General features: G+C 42.4%; 1 protein-coding gene across 2 annotated transcripts in view; it reads left to right on the forward strand.

Moving 5' to 3' along the window:
* Window positions 1-16,648, forward strand: part of SEZ6L (seizure related 6 homolog like) — a 287,273-nt gene extending 270,625 nt beyond the window's left edge. The window contains exons 15-18 of one of the 2 annotated variants that reach the window (XM_075568961.1): window positions 1,743-1,775; window positions 6,924-7,038; window positions 8,410-8,512; window positions 13,603-16,648. In XM_075568961.1, the coding sequence (XP_075425076.1) occupies window positions 1,743-1,775; window positions 6,924-7,038; window positions 8,410-8,512; window positions 13,603-13,632 (281 nt within the window). In that variant the 3' untranslated portion in view covers window positions 13,633-16,648. The remainder of the gene's footprint in view (window positions 1-1,742; window positions 1,776-6,923; window positions 7,039-8,409; window positions 8,513-13,602) is intronic. The other variant, XM_075568962.1, reaches the window with a different exon arrangement.
* Window positions 16,649-17,098: the final 450 nt, after the last annotated feature.

Raw genomic sequence — 17,098 nt, forward strand, 5'->3', positions numbered from 1 at the left:
CCCAACCCTCTCTAATAGTGCGTCTGAGATCAGATACATTGAAAGGAGCCCAAACCCTCTCCAATAGCACGTCTGAGAACAGATGCATTGTAGGGAACCCCAACCCTCTCTAATAGCGTGTCTGAGATCCAATACATTATATGGAACCCCAACCTTCTCTAATAATGTGTCAGAGATCAGATGCATTGTAAGGAACCACAACCCTCTATAATAGCTCATCTGAGAAACATTGTAAGGAACCCCAACCCTCTCTAATAGCGCGTCGGAGGTCAGATGCATGGTAAATTCTCCTGTATTTGGTAGAAATGACTTGAAAATTGAAGGGAACCCCTGTTAAAAAACACTGACCTCATGCCATGCAGTATGTCAAATTGTTACCACCTCCCAACCCACCTTGATTGAGAGGGCGTGTCCATCATTTTCATCCCTCACCCACGTAAATCAAATCACTGTCTTAAAAATCAGGATCTCCCTCTTGAAGCCATTTATGCTCCTATGAACAACCAGTGTGATCTGTCTACAAAACCAGACATTGTAATTACTGGTGCAAGAACAGCTTGAGATGTGTGACAGCTGAGAGTTGAAGTCTTTAGATTGGAACTGCAGGCAGTATGTATCGATGTTAAACAGTATTTTTACTTTTGCTACCTGGAAGTGCCTGATAATTTGCTTGACATGCCTCTTGGGTAGTGACGGGTTAAAATAATACTAAGAGGCATTTTGAACAAGTCTTTTTGCATCACTGTCTCAAAGTAATATTCCTTGTTAAGCATGTTAGGGAGAGGTTATATTAATAGAATAGTATTGCAATAAAAACACATACTCTACAGCAGACGTGCGCAAACTGGGGGGCGCAAGATTTGCTAAGGGGGGTGCGACGGTTACAGAGGCTCCACGCCCTTCCCCAAGGCATTTAAATTAAATACCAGGGGAGGCGTGAGGCCTCTGTAACGTCCCTTACCTGCTGCCACCAGGGTCTTCGGAGACATGAAAACGCACGTCAACTTACGCTGCGGGGTCATGTGACGTCACATGATCCGCGACGTCATTTGACGCCGGGTTCTAACCGAGGGGGGGGGCACGAACGCTGCGGCTCCCTGCAGGGCGGCGCACGCCAAAAACTTTGCACACCCCTGCTCTACAGTATGTCATTGACTGACCCACCTGTGCTGAAGCAGGGATATCCTTAAAACCTGATCAATTGGTGGCCCTTGAGGACTGGAGTTGGCTACTCCTGCTCTATGATAATGAGATGTTCCAAATTCTTCCACTAGGGCCTCCTAGTCAAGGCAGAGTTACTGTAGCATAAAGATCTCTGCCTATAAGATTTGCAGCAAATGTCAGAAACAAACTTGACATTTACAGAAACGAAGCTTTACATGGATTTCGCTTTTGCTTATATTTTGGTTCGGATTTCTGAAATCTTGATGCGTAATTTGTTGTTAGTGTATAAACGGCAAAATTAGAAAGTAAGATCTTAAAAATGTATTAATAAAACCACAATGATGTTGACAATGTTTTAAAGGTAAAGCACATGCGTAAGAAATGTATAAGGTGTTCCATGAGCAATACATACAGTACAGAATAAACAGGTCAAGCTTCAATATTGAATATTAAATGCGAAATGTGATATAGGAAAATGTGTCAAAAATGTAGTTGTTGTAACTGCCGTATGTAAAAATGTTTCCAATGAAAAATCATTATTAACATTTTTTTTCATTAATTTCTTACTTTTTCCTCAGCTACTCCTGATCGGTTTGAGCATGCTTTACAAGGTGAGTGATTGGAAGCATCTCATAGTCAAACAGGCAGATTTGTCCTGTCTATTTGAGATCTTATACATTTAGAAGCATGTCCCATCACGGCCAACATTGTCCCTGGCAGTCTGGACTGTTGCTTGTTTGTCCGCAGCACAGAGGGCAGTAAGTCTTGTACAGTATGTTCTCTTAATGTCACAACAGAGAGGAGAAGAACACTAAAGAAAAGTGTTAGAACAAGAGGCGATTCTTTAAAACAGGAAGCTCAGGAGAGGACAGGAAGTACTTTTTTTTGTTACGACAAGTGTTTTGGATTCATGGAATGTCCTCCCAACAGAGATGCTAGAGGCTAATATGCTAAGGGAATTAAAAAATGCTTGGGGAAGGCTATCCTACATTTAAAAGAAACCAAAGGATTTCATAGGTTCTGAGGTTTCACAGTGGAAAGGAGAATCGCTCAAACTTGTATCTAGTACCATTCCAAGGTGCTGGGAAATTGTTTCATGCAAGGAAAATCCGGCTTGTGCAGCCAACACAACCTAGGCAAACCATTCCTTCAAAGCGCAGCTCTCCTCTAAGATGGAGATGCAAAGTAGAGCTCTACTCACAAGTTCATAATGAAGTTCTCCATTTATTGTGACAGCCAAGAAGAGAGGAGGAACAACATTTCGTGTCCCACATGGACCTTTCATCAAAGTACCTCTGTCCTAAAGGAGAGCTGCATTTTGAAGAATTTGTTTGCCAAGTTTTTATCTGCCATCAGTTTTGATGTTTCTGGGTTTGTGTAATGATGGGGGACAGTGGAAGCTGCTGGCTTGTCCAGAAAGGAGACTGAGCCACTGGATGTAGTTCAGAGTCCTGCAGATGTTCAAAGAAGACCAACAGTTCAGAGGCAGAGGCTCAGCGAGATTGTACAGAGAGTGAGAATTGCTAACGCCCAAGCATAGTAGTTTAAGGTTCTAGATGTCCTGCAGAAATATACATTTACAGGCAGTCCTCGGTTATCCAACAGGATCCGTTCTGGAAGTAGCGTTGGATAGTGAAACCGTTGTAAAGTGAGTCCCATGTTAATCAGTGGCGGTGAGCGTTGGATAACGCATTCCGGCGTCGAAAAACGGCCCATAGGGTTGCATTGTAAAGCGTTGGATATGCCATTCGTTGTAAAGTGAAACGTTGGATAGTGAGGACTACTGTACCTGTATTGTAAACGTTTAATGGACCATAGCAATAGTTTTTTTTTATATTAAATGAAAGTACAGAGCTTTGTACAGCAAAGAAAAAATACCACGTATGATCACATTCACATGTTTCAGACAGGTCTACAAAACTGCCTTTCCCCATTATATCTTAGCATACAATGCTTACACTGCCGCCAGGGATTCTGGGTAGTGACATGCAAATCAGCACTCAGTGTGTCACTCTCTGCTTCTTATCCATACATTCATCCATACAGAGCTTTGAAAACCTCACAGGTCTCTTCTTCAAGTGTGCTCCCCAGGATGTAAATAGGTTCATTGAAGATCGCGTTACTTGTATTGGACTTTTAATTAATTCGAGTCCTAGATGTTGGGGCTTAAAATGTTGATACTAAAAATGCTGCATATTTAAGTTCAATGAAAATGCTTGTGTTGTTCTTCTAATTTTAGACTGATGTAAAAGATGTAGCTGTACATGTGTTTTCTTTCAATACCTCCCATTTCTTTTTTTATATACTGTGCAGTAGTTCTTTAAAAGACCTATCTCCCTCCGTCTTCATTGGAAGACCTCTTGTAGTGTTCCTCTTCCTGGGAAATACATTGCTATCCTAACCCTTGGCCATTCATTCTTGTAATCACATCTACAAAACTAGATTAGAGATATGGATTTAATGGAGGGAAACATTGAGATAGTTTAACCTCCATTCTCAATTACACTGATTAAATAAGTTATGGTGGATGTTGCAGGGTACATGCAAGCACACACGCGGGTTCCCTTGATAAGGCTTATTTATTGAGCCATAAAACATACAGCACACAAAAACAAAATAGCTTCTCATCAGCAGACAAAAATAAATTTGCTTCTTCTTCAGCAGACAAAACAAAATAGCTTCTTTTTAGCAGATATAACAAAATAGCTTCTCTTTAGCAGACAAAACAAAATAGTTTCTCTTCAGCTTAAAAAACAAGGCAGCTTCTCTTTTGCATGCAGGACACAGACAGTTCATCACATATGTACTTTGCAACACAGACCTTATAGTAGTAATCTCTTCACTATTTTCAGCCCTGTCTCCTGACCAGCTAGCTTAGATGTGTGTGTAGCCTGGGGGTTTTAAACACCTTGATTATGCAGCTGGGGTCAGACTAATTAAGCAGCCCTTCTCCACTGAAAGTTAACCTCGTCACTGCTGCACTGCAAACTTAGACATATGTTTGCCAGGTATATGGCTGGTGACGTTCATTCACCCTGTCACAGTGGGTATAAAAGTGACAAAAACCCTCCACCGTACAGCATACAGCAAATACACGTTAACATGTCTCAGACAGGTCTGCTGCTTTCCCCCATTATCTCTTCGCATACAGCGCTTCCACTGCAGCCAGGGATTCTGGGAAATGACATGCAAATGAGCACAGTGTCAACTTTTGCTTCTTGTTCATTTTAACATGTACCCCTATAAGCTTATGCCAGCCGCAGTGACGTAGCTACACATGTGCAGGCCCCGGGCAACATTTTTCTATTGTGTTGCCCACGCATGCGCGATTGGCACTTGTCACTCATGCAGAAAAAAAGGGCAGGTGCAAAACAGCGCTAATAGTAACAAATGGAATCAAATAAATGTTCAGGCAGCCAGGTGAATGACTGGTGGTGCAACCAGTCAAAGTGACAAATGGAAAAAAAAGGGGTTGACCGGCGCCAAAAGGGGGTAAATACCAGACCAATGGAAGGTGTGACAGTCCAAATAACAGTTCTTGGGATGATGAATTGTGATGACTCTCACCTCAGCAGTGTATATGTGGAAAAAGAAGAAGAAAACAGATAATAGTGCAGTAAATCAACACAGGGGGGGGGTGCACAGATACTAACAATACGAAACATACAAGACATACAAACATTAAACACTAGCACGGCCTAAATATTGATAAAAAGCAAATTTATTGGTGTGGAAGGTGCATAAACCGCATCCGGAGGGGTAAAATTACAACCCTACTCACAAGATGCTGGATGGGTAAAAGCAACGGACTGATGCGTGCAGCTGGGCTCTCAAGATGGTGACCGGAGCACTTGGGCTGGCGTCTACACGTGACCGGGATGCAAGACAGATGACTCGGATGACGGGGCCTCTGGGCGGACGTGACGTCTCCTCCGCTGTAATTTCACCACCGGCTCACAGGACTCCAGTCCTCCAGTCCTCCTCAGCAGCCGCAATGCCGCCGCACCTCGGTTAAAGCACTTTTGGAGACTGCAGGTTTCTCCTTTTGGAACTGCAGACTTCACCACAACCTGGAACACTCTAAAAACTCGAAACTTCCCTGGTCGGGGCTGCTGAGGAGGACTGGAGTCCTGTGAGCCGGTGGTGAAATTACAGCGGAGGAGACGTCACGTCCGCCCAGAGGCCCCGTCATCCGAGTCATCTGTCTTGCATCCCGGTCACGTGTAGACGCCAGCCCAAGTGCTCCGGTCGCCATCTTGAGAGCCCAGCTGCACGCATCAGTCCGTTGCTTTTACCCATCCAGCATCTTGTGAGTAGGGTTGTAATTTTACCCCTCCGGATGCGGTTTATGCACCTTCCACACCAATAAATTTGCTTTTTATCAATATTTAGGCCGTGCTAGTGTTTAATGTTTGTATGTCTTGTATGTTTCGTATTGTTAGTATCTGTGCACCCCCCCCCTGTGTTGATTTACTGCACTATTATCTGTTTTCTTCTTCTTTTTCCACATATACACTGCTGAGGTGAGAGTCATCACAATTCATCATCCCAAGAACTGTTATTTGGACTGTCACACCTTCCATTGGTCTGGTATTTACCCCCTTTTGGCGCCGGTCAACCCCTTTTTTTTCCACTTGTCACTCATGCGCACGAGCAGCCGGCAAGGACCGATCGCGCATGCATGACATTTGTCCCGGTATTCGCCAGGACAAATATGGATTGGTCACCGTAGAGAGCAGGCCCCCAAGATTGCGGGCCCCCGGGCTTTGCCTGGTCTATAGCTGCGCCCCTGGCCTGCCGTTTTACACATGCAATTACACTGAGAAACCTGTGTACATGCTGTCTGGTGTACTTACATGTCATACATACATACATACATATGGAAAATGACAGTATGAAAAAATATATATTAACACGTAGGGATATTAAAGGAAGAGGTAATCGCTCCAAAGAACTTATAATTTGAAGGGTTGATAGTAAAATATAGTTAAAATCACTAATCTTGTAATACGTTGAGTTACTATTGTAAATAGTGTTTAAATTTTTTTTTTTAAGTATTATTTTTATATAATGTGTGTGTGTGTGTGTGTGTGTGCGCGCGCGCATGTGTGTGTGTGTGTACATTGAGCGGCCTCCTATATATTATTTTCTACATTATTTATATTTATATTTTTTATTTTATATATAGTATACAGTATATAATATTTTTTATTTTATATATGTATAGTACAGTATATAATAATGTGTTGAATATGTTATTGTTAATTGTCTTTTAAAGTTAAGACGTTTCATAAAAAGGATATATATTGTAAACATACTGTATATGCTGTGAGTACATACAAACACATATATACAGTACATATACATCATACATATCGGTCTCCTATATCAGGGGTGCTGAACGCCAGTGCTCCAGCTTCTTCCACCCTCCTCCCCCCCAACGGGTCAGGTTTTCAGGATATCCCAGCTTCAGCACAGGTGGCTCAATCAGAAGCTCAGTTGGACTGGGCCTCTAATTCAGCCACCTGTGCTGAAGCTGTGACAGATTGAGGTACCTGTGCTGAGGCAGGGGCTAATTGAGCCACTTATGCTGAAGCAGGGACTGATTGAGCAATCTATGCTGAAGCTGGGATATCCCGAAAACCTGACCTGTTGGGGGGGTTGAGGATTGGAGTCGAGCCCCCTGTCCTTTACAATAACCTGCATTGGAACACTCCTATTCGGAATATTTCTATAAACTTCCCCTTGTTCTCCCTCAGTGGCAGAAGCAGCGGCAGAAACGTCTTTAGAAGGAGGAAATATGGCACTAGCGATATTCATCCCTGTTGTGATCATTTCAGTTCTGCTTGGAGGAGCTTACATTTATATCACCAGGTAAGCCGCCCGCGGATTGCGGAAACACGTCCACCCACCCGATATCACTTACCTGCCAGCGAGTGAATCTTCAGGGCCCCGGTTCATGCATCAATAAGAAGATAGGCTTGCTTTGACACCCAGAACCATTGTCTGCTAGCAGGAGCATCAAATGTGAGGATGACAGTGTGCAGGTTACAGAGACTGTTAACTAAAGAGATTTCCAGAGCTGCAGAGGTGGGGGGAGTTCTTGACACCAAAAAAATAATGGGGAATAAAGAGGCGCGGAAAGAATTGAATTCATCGCTCCTTCTATTGATACACCAATGCTTATTTGCATGTTACTACCCAGAGTCCTTGTCTGCAGTTTAACCACCGTATCACTGGAAAAAAAAACTATTGTTACATATATCACCCCAATGTCCCCAAGGTTTTTTCACCTACTATAAATTGTGTCTTGTGGAAAGTAACTTAGCAAACGTTCTCTGGTTGTCCCATATAATCACCGTATGTAATCGCCAGATGCAGCTATGCAGAGCAGTGTGGCAGAAAGGCTGCATAAATACCACTGAAGTGCGTAGAACAGGGGTGCGCAGGCAGGGGGCGCGCAAGATTTTTTTTGGGGGGGGGGGGATGCGGCGGTTACAGAGTCCCCGCGCTCTTCCCCAGGGCATTTAAATTAAATGCAGGGGGACAGCGCAAGGCCTCTGTAACCCACTTACCTTGATTTTGCCAGCTTCGGGCGATGCGGCGTCATTTGATGCCGGCACACAGGTAAGGGCGCCACGAGCACTGGGGGAGAGCAGGCAGGGGGGCGCAGCACCAGAAGTTTGCGCACGCCTGGCGTAGAACGTAACAGCTCTGCGTGATTACAATACATGTTTTGTTTGTATATTTCTGCCGTACCGGATGAACATGAGAGAGGTTCGAAAGCTTTTACATATCAACTATTTGTTGGTCCAATAAAAGGTATCATACCCCCTACTCCCTCTCCCTCCTGTTACTACATGAAAGGGCCGTCGTAGGTACCCACCCTTCCTTGATTACAACACAGGGGGTTTTGTGCTAGATTGCTGTACGGACCCGCTGATGCTGTAGCAATGCTGACACCTACTGGACAATTGCTTTCATGACATATCTGTATGCCATATTTGTACCTATCCCCATTATCTCTTAGCATACAATTCATCCACTGCAGCTAGGGATTCTGGGTAATGACAGGCCAATGAGCACTCACAGTGTGTCACTGAAGAAAAGTGGATTCATTTAAAAGGGTAGTCTCATTACTGCTCGTAGCATAAATATTATATGGACCTTTGAACCTTCATACGAATGTGGCTCGGCCAAACTCTACAAGCTCTAGCCGCTAACAGTGATGTTTTCTCTTTACAGATGCAGATACTATTCAAGTCTCCGCCTTCCTCTTATGTACTCTCATCCTTACAGCCAGATTACTGTAGAGACAGAGTTTGACAATCCAATCTACGAGACTGGGGTAAGTTTCTTCTGTTCACTGTGCTCTTGTCAATCAGGGCTGTGAGATATCCCAGAATGCACAGCTCGGCAAATCCTATCCAGAGGTGTGTTAGACTGCGCTTATAGTGCCGTCGTGTGCGCTTATAGTAAGCGTGACGCGGCGGCTTGGTCGCGATCGCTGTAAGTCATCTCAATTTGATTTTTCCAGCGACCGTAGCCTGATGTCCCCGTCACTATAAGCGCAGCCTAAGGCAGTGAACGTTTGGAAATAGAGATCTTTGGCTTAGTCTGTCGTTTTATACAGTATTCAGCAAACTTGTCTCCAAATTCATGTGGAGTCAGGAAGAAATTTATTTTTCCCCTTATGAGATATCATTGGATGATATGTCACTGGGGTTTTTTGTTTGCCTTCCTCTGGATCAATATACAGTAAGTACAAATACAGGATAAAGTATCTGTCATACTGTATAAATACTTTGGGATACTTATCCACGGGCAGTCCTATACCATTTACTTACTATTTTGGATAGTCTAAATACTTTTGGGAGCACCTGTTTTTACAGGGGTAAGCCTGGATCTGATTGGTCTTAGAGAAGGGGCTAGGAGCCCCGAAACGTTGCCCCCCTTATTCCCCTGTTTTTTCCCCTCGTCTCCCTCCCGTTGTCTCCCTTTCCCAGTGCACCCCCCCCCTTTTTTCCCACCATATTTTATGTGCTGTACGAGTTATGTTGCGAAGTTCTATATATTATTGATGTGTTATCCAGCTTTAATATAAGCTATTTAAAACCAGAGACAGAACATGAAACACAGACAGAGCTCAGTGCACATCCAGTGAAACTTATACACGGTACAGTGCCTAAATATATATGTATAGACATCTATTAAATAAAATGGTCTTTTAGTTTAACATTTTGGCCAAAGTGTTGCAAGCCCCTGAGCCACTGCACGGCAGACCACATCTCAAGGGTCCCTAACACTAATATAATTTCTTAATAACCTGTGCATTACCAGGAAGAATGATTTATAATAAATCTGTCAAAATTAGTTGCATAGTTCTAAGTCTGATTGAAGCTTTTATTAACCTGTACATTACCAGGAAAAGCACTCTGTATTAGATTTGTCACAATCATACTGCAATCAAGCAAGTTCCCCTGAGAGTGGGAGATGCTATGGAGTGAACTTTAAACCATTTAAATTTTGGGAGGGGGTGAGCTTCAATTAGGTTGGAGGTTGCCACCCTCCAATCAGCCAAGACCAGCTGAACAAGAATTGCAAAACATTTTGAACCCCCAAAATAACCACAACATATATATAAGCATATAAGTGTCAAAGACCTACCTAATTGAAGCTCACCCCCTCTCACATTTAAATGGTTAAAAGCTCACTCCATAGCATCTCCCACTCTCAGGGGAACTTGCTTGCTTGCAGTATGATTGTGACAAATCTAATACAGAGTGCTTTTCCTAGTAATGTACAGGTTAATAATAGCTTCAATCAGACTTAGAACTATGCAACTAATTTTGACAGATTTATTATAAATCATTCTTCCTGGTAATGCACAGGTTATTAAGAAATTATATTAGTATTAGGGACCCTTGAGATGTGGTCTGCCGTGCAGTGGCTCAGGGGCTTGCAACACTTTGGCCAAAATGTTAAACTAAAAGACCATTTTATTTAATAGATATCTATACACAGTGGTCGACAAATCACCAAAAAATCTACTCACCGAACAAAAAAATCTACTCGCCACCTAGTACCAAATGTGTGCTGCTTGGGCCAATAGGAGCTCGCCACGATGTTAAATCCACTCGCCCGGGGCGTGCAAATGTATAGGTTTGTCGAACACTGTCTATACATATATATTTAGGCACTGTACCGTGTATAAGTTTCACTGGATGTGCACTGAGCTATGTCTGTGTTTCATGTTCTGTCTCTTGTTTTAAATATATATTGACATGCTCAGTAGCACTCCTCTGTGACACTTATATGCTTATATATATATATATATGTTGTGGTTATTTTGGGGGTTCAATATGAGCTTGTGGGTGTCCTATATTTTTTAATATAAGCTATCACTGTTAGGTGTGGATGTTTGCTTCATACTACATTCGATATATCAGTAAAATCGAATTTTCTTGACAATTGTTGTTGCATTTGTTTTCATGTTTGAGTGCTGGGAACTCCCCTAGTGTTATATATTGTAACTTTGGAGGGAATTAGGGTCCCTCCCTGTTCCCATGCACCATATTCGCATTTACTTTTAATCTATACTCCATTTCGGGTGCTGGTAAAACGTTATACTTTCCCTGCAGTAATTGAGTTGCAGAGCGGCTCATTCTGACGAAGCAGTGCTATGCCATTTGACACCTTCTGACTCCGGAGTTCAACAACCTACAAGGTGTCTTTCGTTGCCAGAAAGTGTCTTGTGGAATAGCCTGGATTAGTAGAATGGCCCAATGTGGTTTAAAGCAAACATGAACAACACAGCGACACTCCTAAACACGATCTTTATTACACGCTTATGTTTACATTGTAATACTAACATTTCAGTCCCTAGATTGTATCTTCATGGACATTTCTTGAATGAGCACACTTGGGATCAAAGCATTGGTGTTATTACGAGTGGTTAATACAGTCCATCTGGTTTAAAAAATAATTTTGTCTTTTTTTACAGTGTAGAGGTTACTTTAAAATATGATAGTGCCGATCGGGGCGCTACCCTATGTAAACTCCGTGTGACAGTGCTCCGGTCGATACTATTACAGTTTAATGAATAACCCCCTATGTGATTTAAAACAGCCATTCAAGCTGACATTTTAAGTTATTTTATTTTATCCCCTTTAATATGTGCATCAATACAATCCACATAATGATAAGTAATTAGCTAAGTTGTTGATCGATCGGCGAAGATTCAGTTTGGGGGTTCATTAAATGGCCGTCAGTGCAGCAGACTTGGAACAAAGATGCAAAGTTCTGTGGGAAAGATCATGTGACCAGGTAGTCACTGCATACAATTGGTGCACTGCTAGAGAGAGGGCAGGGGTCAAAAAGGGGTGTGCCAGAGCCTGTTTCAGAAGAGGAAGGGGATGTGACTTTGTAAATGGTTCCTATAGGAACAAATAATGCTTGTTATGCTATAATACATAAAAACGATCATTCAGATGTTTTGTTTTTTTTTAAATGCTACAAGTACATTCTCATAGTACAGAACTGATTTATTTAAAAAAAATTAAAAAACGCATGTAGGGTATTGCTTGGTCAGAAGCTTTAACCATTAGACCTTTTCTTGATTGTATTTGGGTATTTGCCAGTGATCCTACATTTTAGAAATTCTACTGTCCCATGCATTAAAAAGCAGCACTACAAGTTGCAAACAAAAACAGAAAGGCCAGCACGTCATACAAAATGACACAACATATAGTGCAATACCTCAGTGCTTATCTGCTCATGAAAAAGGGTAATTTAGTTAAACCCTTTGGCCAAAAGGTTATGAGCCTGCAGCCACGTCACGGCATGACCAATCTGCAGGGCCTACCACTACCTGGCACAATTCTCATGTACCTCTCTTTAATAAACTACATGTTGAAGTTTATTCTTTTATATGTTATAGGATGGAAGCAGGGGGTCTCCGGAGCTGAATTGCATTGGTTTCAGCTCTGGAGACCCCCTGATTCTAGAGACACTTACCTCCATGGGGGCGCCAGCATCTCTGCAGATAACAGTTCCGACGGGGCTTGTTGGGGTTTTAAATGTCCCACATCTTGTGGGCCAGTAGGAAGCTGTGACGTCATCCCTTGCAGCTTCCTACTGGCTCACGTGACAAGGGACACTTAAACATGAAGACGATATCGGTATCTCGGGAAGCGGGGGTCCCCGGAGCTGAAATGAATGCATTTCCGCTTCAGAGACCCTCTGCTTCAATCCTATAACAACAACAAAATACAAGAAACATAAACTGCTACCTGTAGTGCTGCCAGAGGGAACAAATAATATTATAGTGTATTACAGCGGTGCGCAAACTGGGGGGCGCGACCCCCAGGGGGGGAGCGAGACTGCCGACTGGGGGGGGGGGTGGCGCGGGGGTTCCCGAAGGCACTTAAATTAAGTGCCGGGGGAGTTGCAGGGCCTCTGTAAACCTTACTTACCTTGGCTCCGGCGGCTTCCATCCTGCGTCGCCATGGCAAGGCGGCGTCAAAATGACGCCGCGAGGTCATGTGATGTCACATTGCTATGGCAACGTGACATCATGACGCCGGAGTGCGGGTGAGTAAGGGTTAGGGGGGGGCGCGGGAGTGAGGGGACCACCAGCATGGGGGCGCTGGGAAAAAAGTTTGCGCCCCCCTGGTATATTACATACATTCTTCACTATTGTACCATAATCCCCTGTACTGTATTGTCCCTCTTGTAAAACACTAAGTATAGCTGTGGACACTATATAGATAAAGATGTGCATACATAAATACTATAGTTCGACCTTAAATGATCCAGCTGTTTACTATTCACTATGTGAATTTCAACACCCACTTCAACATTTCCATAGTGGATCAAACACACAATCCCAACAACCCCTAACAGTAGCACATCATATATAAATATTCGTGTCAAAGGGAGTGCTACTGGGCGTGACCAAATGTAGACAAAAATACCTAATGCTACATCCAATGTGACAAAATACTTAGTTAAATACTTCAATGTTCGTATTGTCATATGTAAGGCTCATTTAGTTAAATCATTTGGCTGAAGCATTATAATCATGCAGCCACGTCACGGCATGACCACTATGCAAGTCCTAACACTATCTGTGAGTATTCTCATTTACCTGTACAGTGGAGGACCTGCATACTGGTCATGCCGTGACGTGGCTGCAGGCTTATAACGCTTTGGCCAAAGGGTTTAACTAAATTACCCTTACTTCTGAGAATACAAATATGTAAATATTTAACTATGTATTTTTGGTCCTATTGGATGTACAGTAGCGTTTGGGTATTTTTGTCTTTTGTCGGATCTCTTTCCCACATTAATGTATACCAGAATAGTTAAGAAAAAGGTAATGGTTTTTTTTAGAGTAAAGAAAATTGCAACTCTAACCTTTCTTTCTTTCTCTTGCAGGAGACAAGAGAGTATGAAGTTTCGATATAAGGACCAGAGGTTTGAGTACAAAAGCCGGCACAAGACACCTTCATTCAAGACGTTAGTCCAGAAACATGATAGAACTTCCTCAGCGCTTAATCCAGAGACTACGTGGAGTTAAATTGAACCTTTTAGATTTTTAGTTGTCTTTCCTTTTGACTCTTTCTTGAAGATTTCCGTCTCTGTATTTATAACATTTACATTTAAATAGGTGTGGTTAAAAAAACAAAAAACTATGTCGCAGGGCGAAGTGCCAATTCACGCATCCGAAATGTTAGGAGAAAGGAACGTAACAGTCCAGGGGTATTTTGAGCAAAAGTTCAGCAACGTTTATTGCAGTTGCAATAAAGTGAAAGCACTTAGCCTCTTAACAGCTTCTCTATTTATATTTAATGTTTGTTTCGTAATTGGAGATATGTTCAATAGCTTATCAATGGTAAGCCCAAAAATGTGTTGCTTTTGCTCGTTTGTGGGGAATCATCACTAACTGAGAAGGCAAAAAGTCTACAGCTATTTTAAAGTTGGCGGGATGAAGGCTGAGTTGTAAACATATGTGTAGAAAAATATAATCGCATTTTTCAATGGTGCGGCTTCTTGCCTTCTCCGGAGCCGCGTCTCGTCCTGCTCACGTAGCATTGTCATGGTGATGCGTCATTGCATGATAACGGGAGGAGAGGCCGGCACTTACAGAGGCCTTGCGCTCTCTCCGGCAATCAGTTTACGTCTTGTGGGGAAGAGGGCAGGGCTACCATTTAGCCGACATTAGGTTTCAGAGCCTGAAACATGGGTTTCACTGGAGAAAGAGAGATATTCTATCTCCAAAGTCCTTAGATTACAGTTCGTAAGCAAGTGACTCTGGTAGGCTCCTAAAATGTCACACTTGCAATAGTTGAGTTATTCATCACAAGTTGCAAAACCTTCTGATGGGCCAACATAATGTATAGTGAAATTATAGTGTAAAGAGCATTTGGGACTTCCAATGTGTCTTCTTCATGTCTGTGTACTTAAGGAAGAGACCTGTGTGTTTTCAAGGGCTGTTTACGCTTTAATTACATCTTGGATTAACTCAATTTACTTCAACTAGGGATGCTGCTTTAAAGGAGCCCTCATAGAGATCTTTTTTTTTATATAAAATAAGTTTGAAGTAGGGGGTTTCTGGAGCTGAACCCCATTCACTTCAGTTCTGGGGACCCCCTGCTTCCCGAGATACTTTCCTCCGTAGTGGACGCCAGTAGCAGCTCTCAGGTTTAAAGGTCTTGGTCACTCAGGCCAATAGGAAACTGCAAGGGATGACATCACGGCTTCCTATTATCCTGTGGGACAGTTAAGTCGCCATTTCTATAGCCCAGCCGGGGCTGCTACCGGCATCCCTACAGAGGTAAGTATCTCAGGAAGCTGGGGGAGCTGAAGCCAACGAAGACCATACAAACCTATTTTTATTTTATGCTCCCTTGGTGGACATCTAAAGTCAGGCAACATCTAAAATATCTGAAGTAGTCTTCTTGTTCTTTTTTTAATTGAGAAAAAAAAAAAAAAAAGAAACAAAACAAACACCCCATTTAATTATGACCATTTAAAAAAAAGGAAAACAGAAAGTTGCCATGTTGCCACTTTGGGGAGGTCATAATGGTACAGGAAGTTCCATGTATCCTCCAATGACATCATTGTAATTTCACATGACACTCAACTCTCCCCAGATGACAAGAAAATACAATGTAACTAAATTATCTAGCAGCTTCGATGCCTCTAACACCCCCCTCTTGCTGTCACACGCAGAGCCATAAACCAAGTGACAGTTCGACAGCAGAAAGACGCAGAACACTTAACATGGAAAAACCACAAAGTCCTTGTTACAATTTATTTTATTGATATTTAGTCCTGCCTTGATATATCAAACCAATACTTCTTACCGTATGTGAAAACATTCAGATGAAAGTTTTTGCTCATTCGGTTGTAACCTGCCTTTAAGGGGTTTCAGTTTTATGTAAGTAATATTGCTTCATACATTTCTGCAGCATTAACACTGCATACAGTATATTACATTGTCATCATACCTGCAGCACCACCGACATTTGGATCACTTTGCCATGGTAACGCGAGGTCATGACGTCATTTGACGCGGCGACGTTGCGTTGCCATGGCAACGAGACACCATGACTTCGCGCTGGTGACGTCCGACACTTCATTTGACGCTACAGTTCAGAAGGAGAAGCAGGGCGGCAGGTAAGCAACAGCTAAGTAACTTCCCATCAGGCCCAAGAGTGCGGCAAATGTACATGGGGGCGGACATTTTTGCAGCCCTAGGCCCGGGCCTAATGGAAAATCCACCACTGCCCCGTTTACTCCCAGAAACATTTCAGTGCAGGCGATGTCGATAACAAGAAACAAAGAAGTCCAGAGCAACATCCAATGTGACAAAAATACACAGTGAAATACCTATATATTTCTTGAAAAAGGGTAATTTAGTTAACCCTTTGGCCAAAGCGTATAAGCCTGCGAGCCACGTTCAAGGCATGACCATAATATCGCCGGTCCTAAACTAACTGATGTCGATGGAGCCAATTTTTTCCTTGTCGCCTGAGCTGTATTTTCATGAGGAGAAGACCGTAAAAAGGTGTCTTTTTTTTTTAGGCTGTATTTTTATTGTTATATTGTACAGTATCTGGAAGCAGAGACTTTTGCGAAGAAAATAAGATGTGTGAAAATAATCAAAATGATCCCTGCATGGAAGACTCCGCAAATGAGATCGGAAAGGACTACTTATTCTAACGGATGGCATTGTGTTTATTTTTTATCCTTTGACGTCTCCTGTCTTATCCGTTTGGAAAACATGGCAAATATTTTAACGGTTTCCATTTGTTTTGAAGGATTTAAAAAAAAAAAAAAAGTGCATTGGACTTAGACCGGGAATATGTAAAGATTTCTTTTAATAAAAAAAAATGAATGTGCATTTGTATGGTTAGGAAAATGTGCCAAACTGGAAGTATCAGACATTTTATTTCAATGAATAAAGGGGATCATGTATTGAGTGATGTCTTTTTTGCCTTTGATGGTTGCAGGTATTTTTTAATAATGCATCTTTTGCGCCAATGTATCAAAGCATTGTTCACGTCAAGATTTGGGAAGTGATTGTAGAACAGGAGTGGCCAACTCCAGTCTTCAAGGGCCCCCAACAGGTCAGGTTTTAAGGATATCTCTGCTTTAGAGTGTACACAGGAACAAGTTCCAAGCGTCGGTGCTCAGTAAGCAGAGGAAACATATATCCCAATGGTATCTTGAGTAATAAACTATGATCAAGCATGGTGAGACTCATGGACCTGGTGCATATTAATCTCCTATAAAGGGCAGGAGATGTAGCAATCTATAAAGTGACGTCAGACAGTTATCAGGTAATGTAATAATCCTGTAGTAGTGTATTGACCCTGGAGTAGCACTCGTATAGAGTTTTTATCTGTGTGTCCCCCACGTTCCTACT

The sequence above is a fragment of the Ascaphus truei genome, chromosome 13, assembly GCF_040206685.1.
Source record: "Ascaphus truei isolate aAscTru1 chromosome 13, aAscTru1.hap1, whole genome shotgun sequence".
Lineage (NCBI taxonomy): Eukaryota > Metazoa > Chordata > Amphibia > Anura > Ascaphidae > Ascaphus > Ascaphus truei.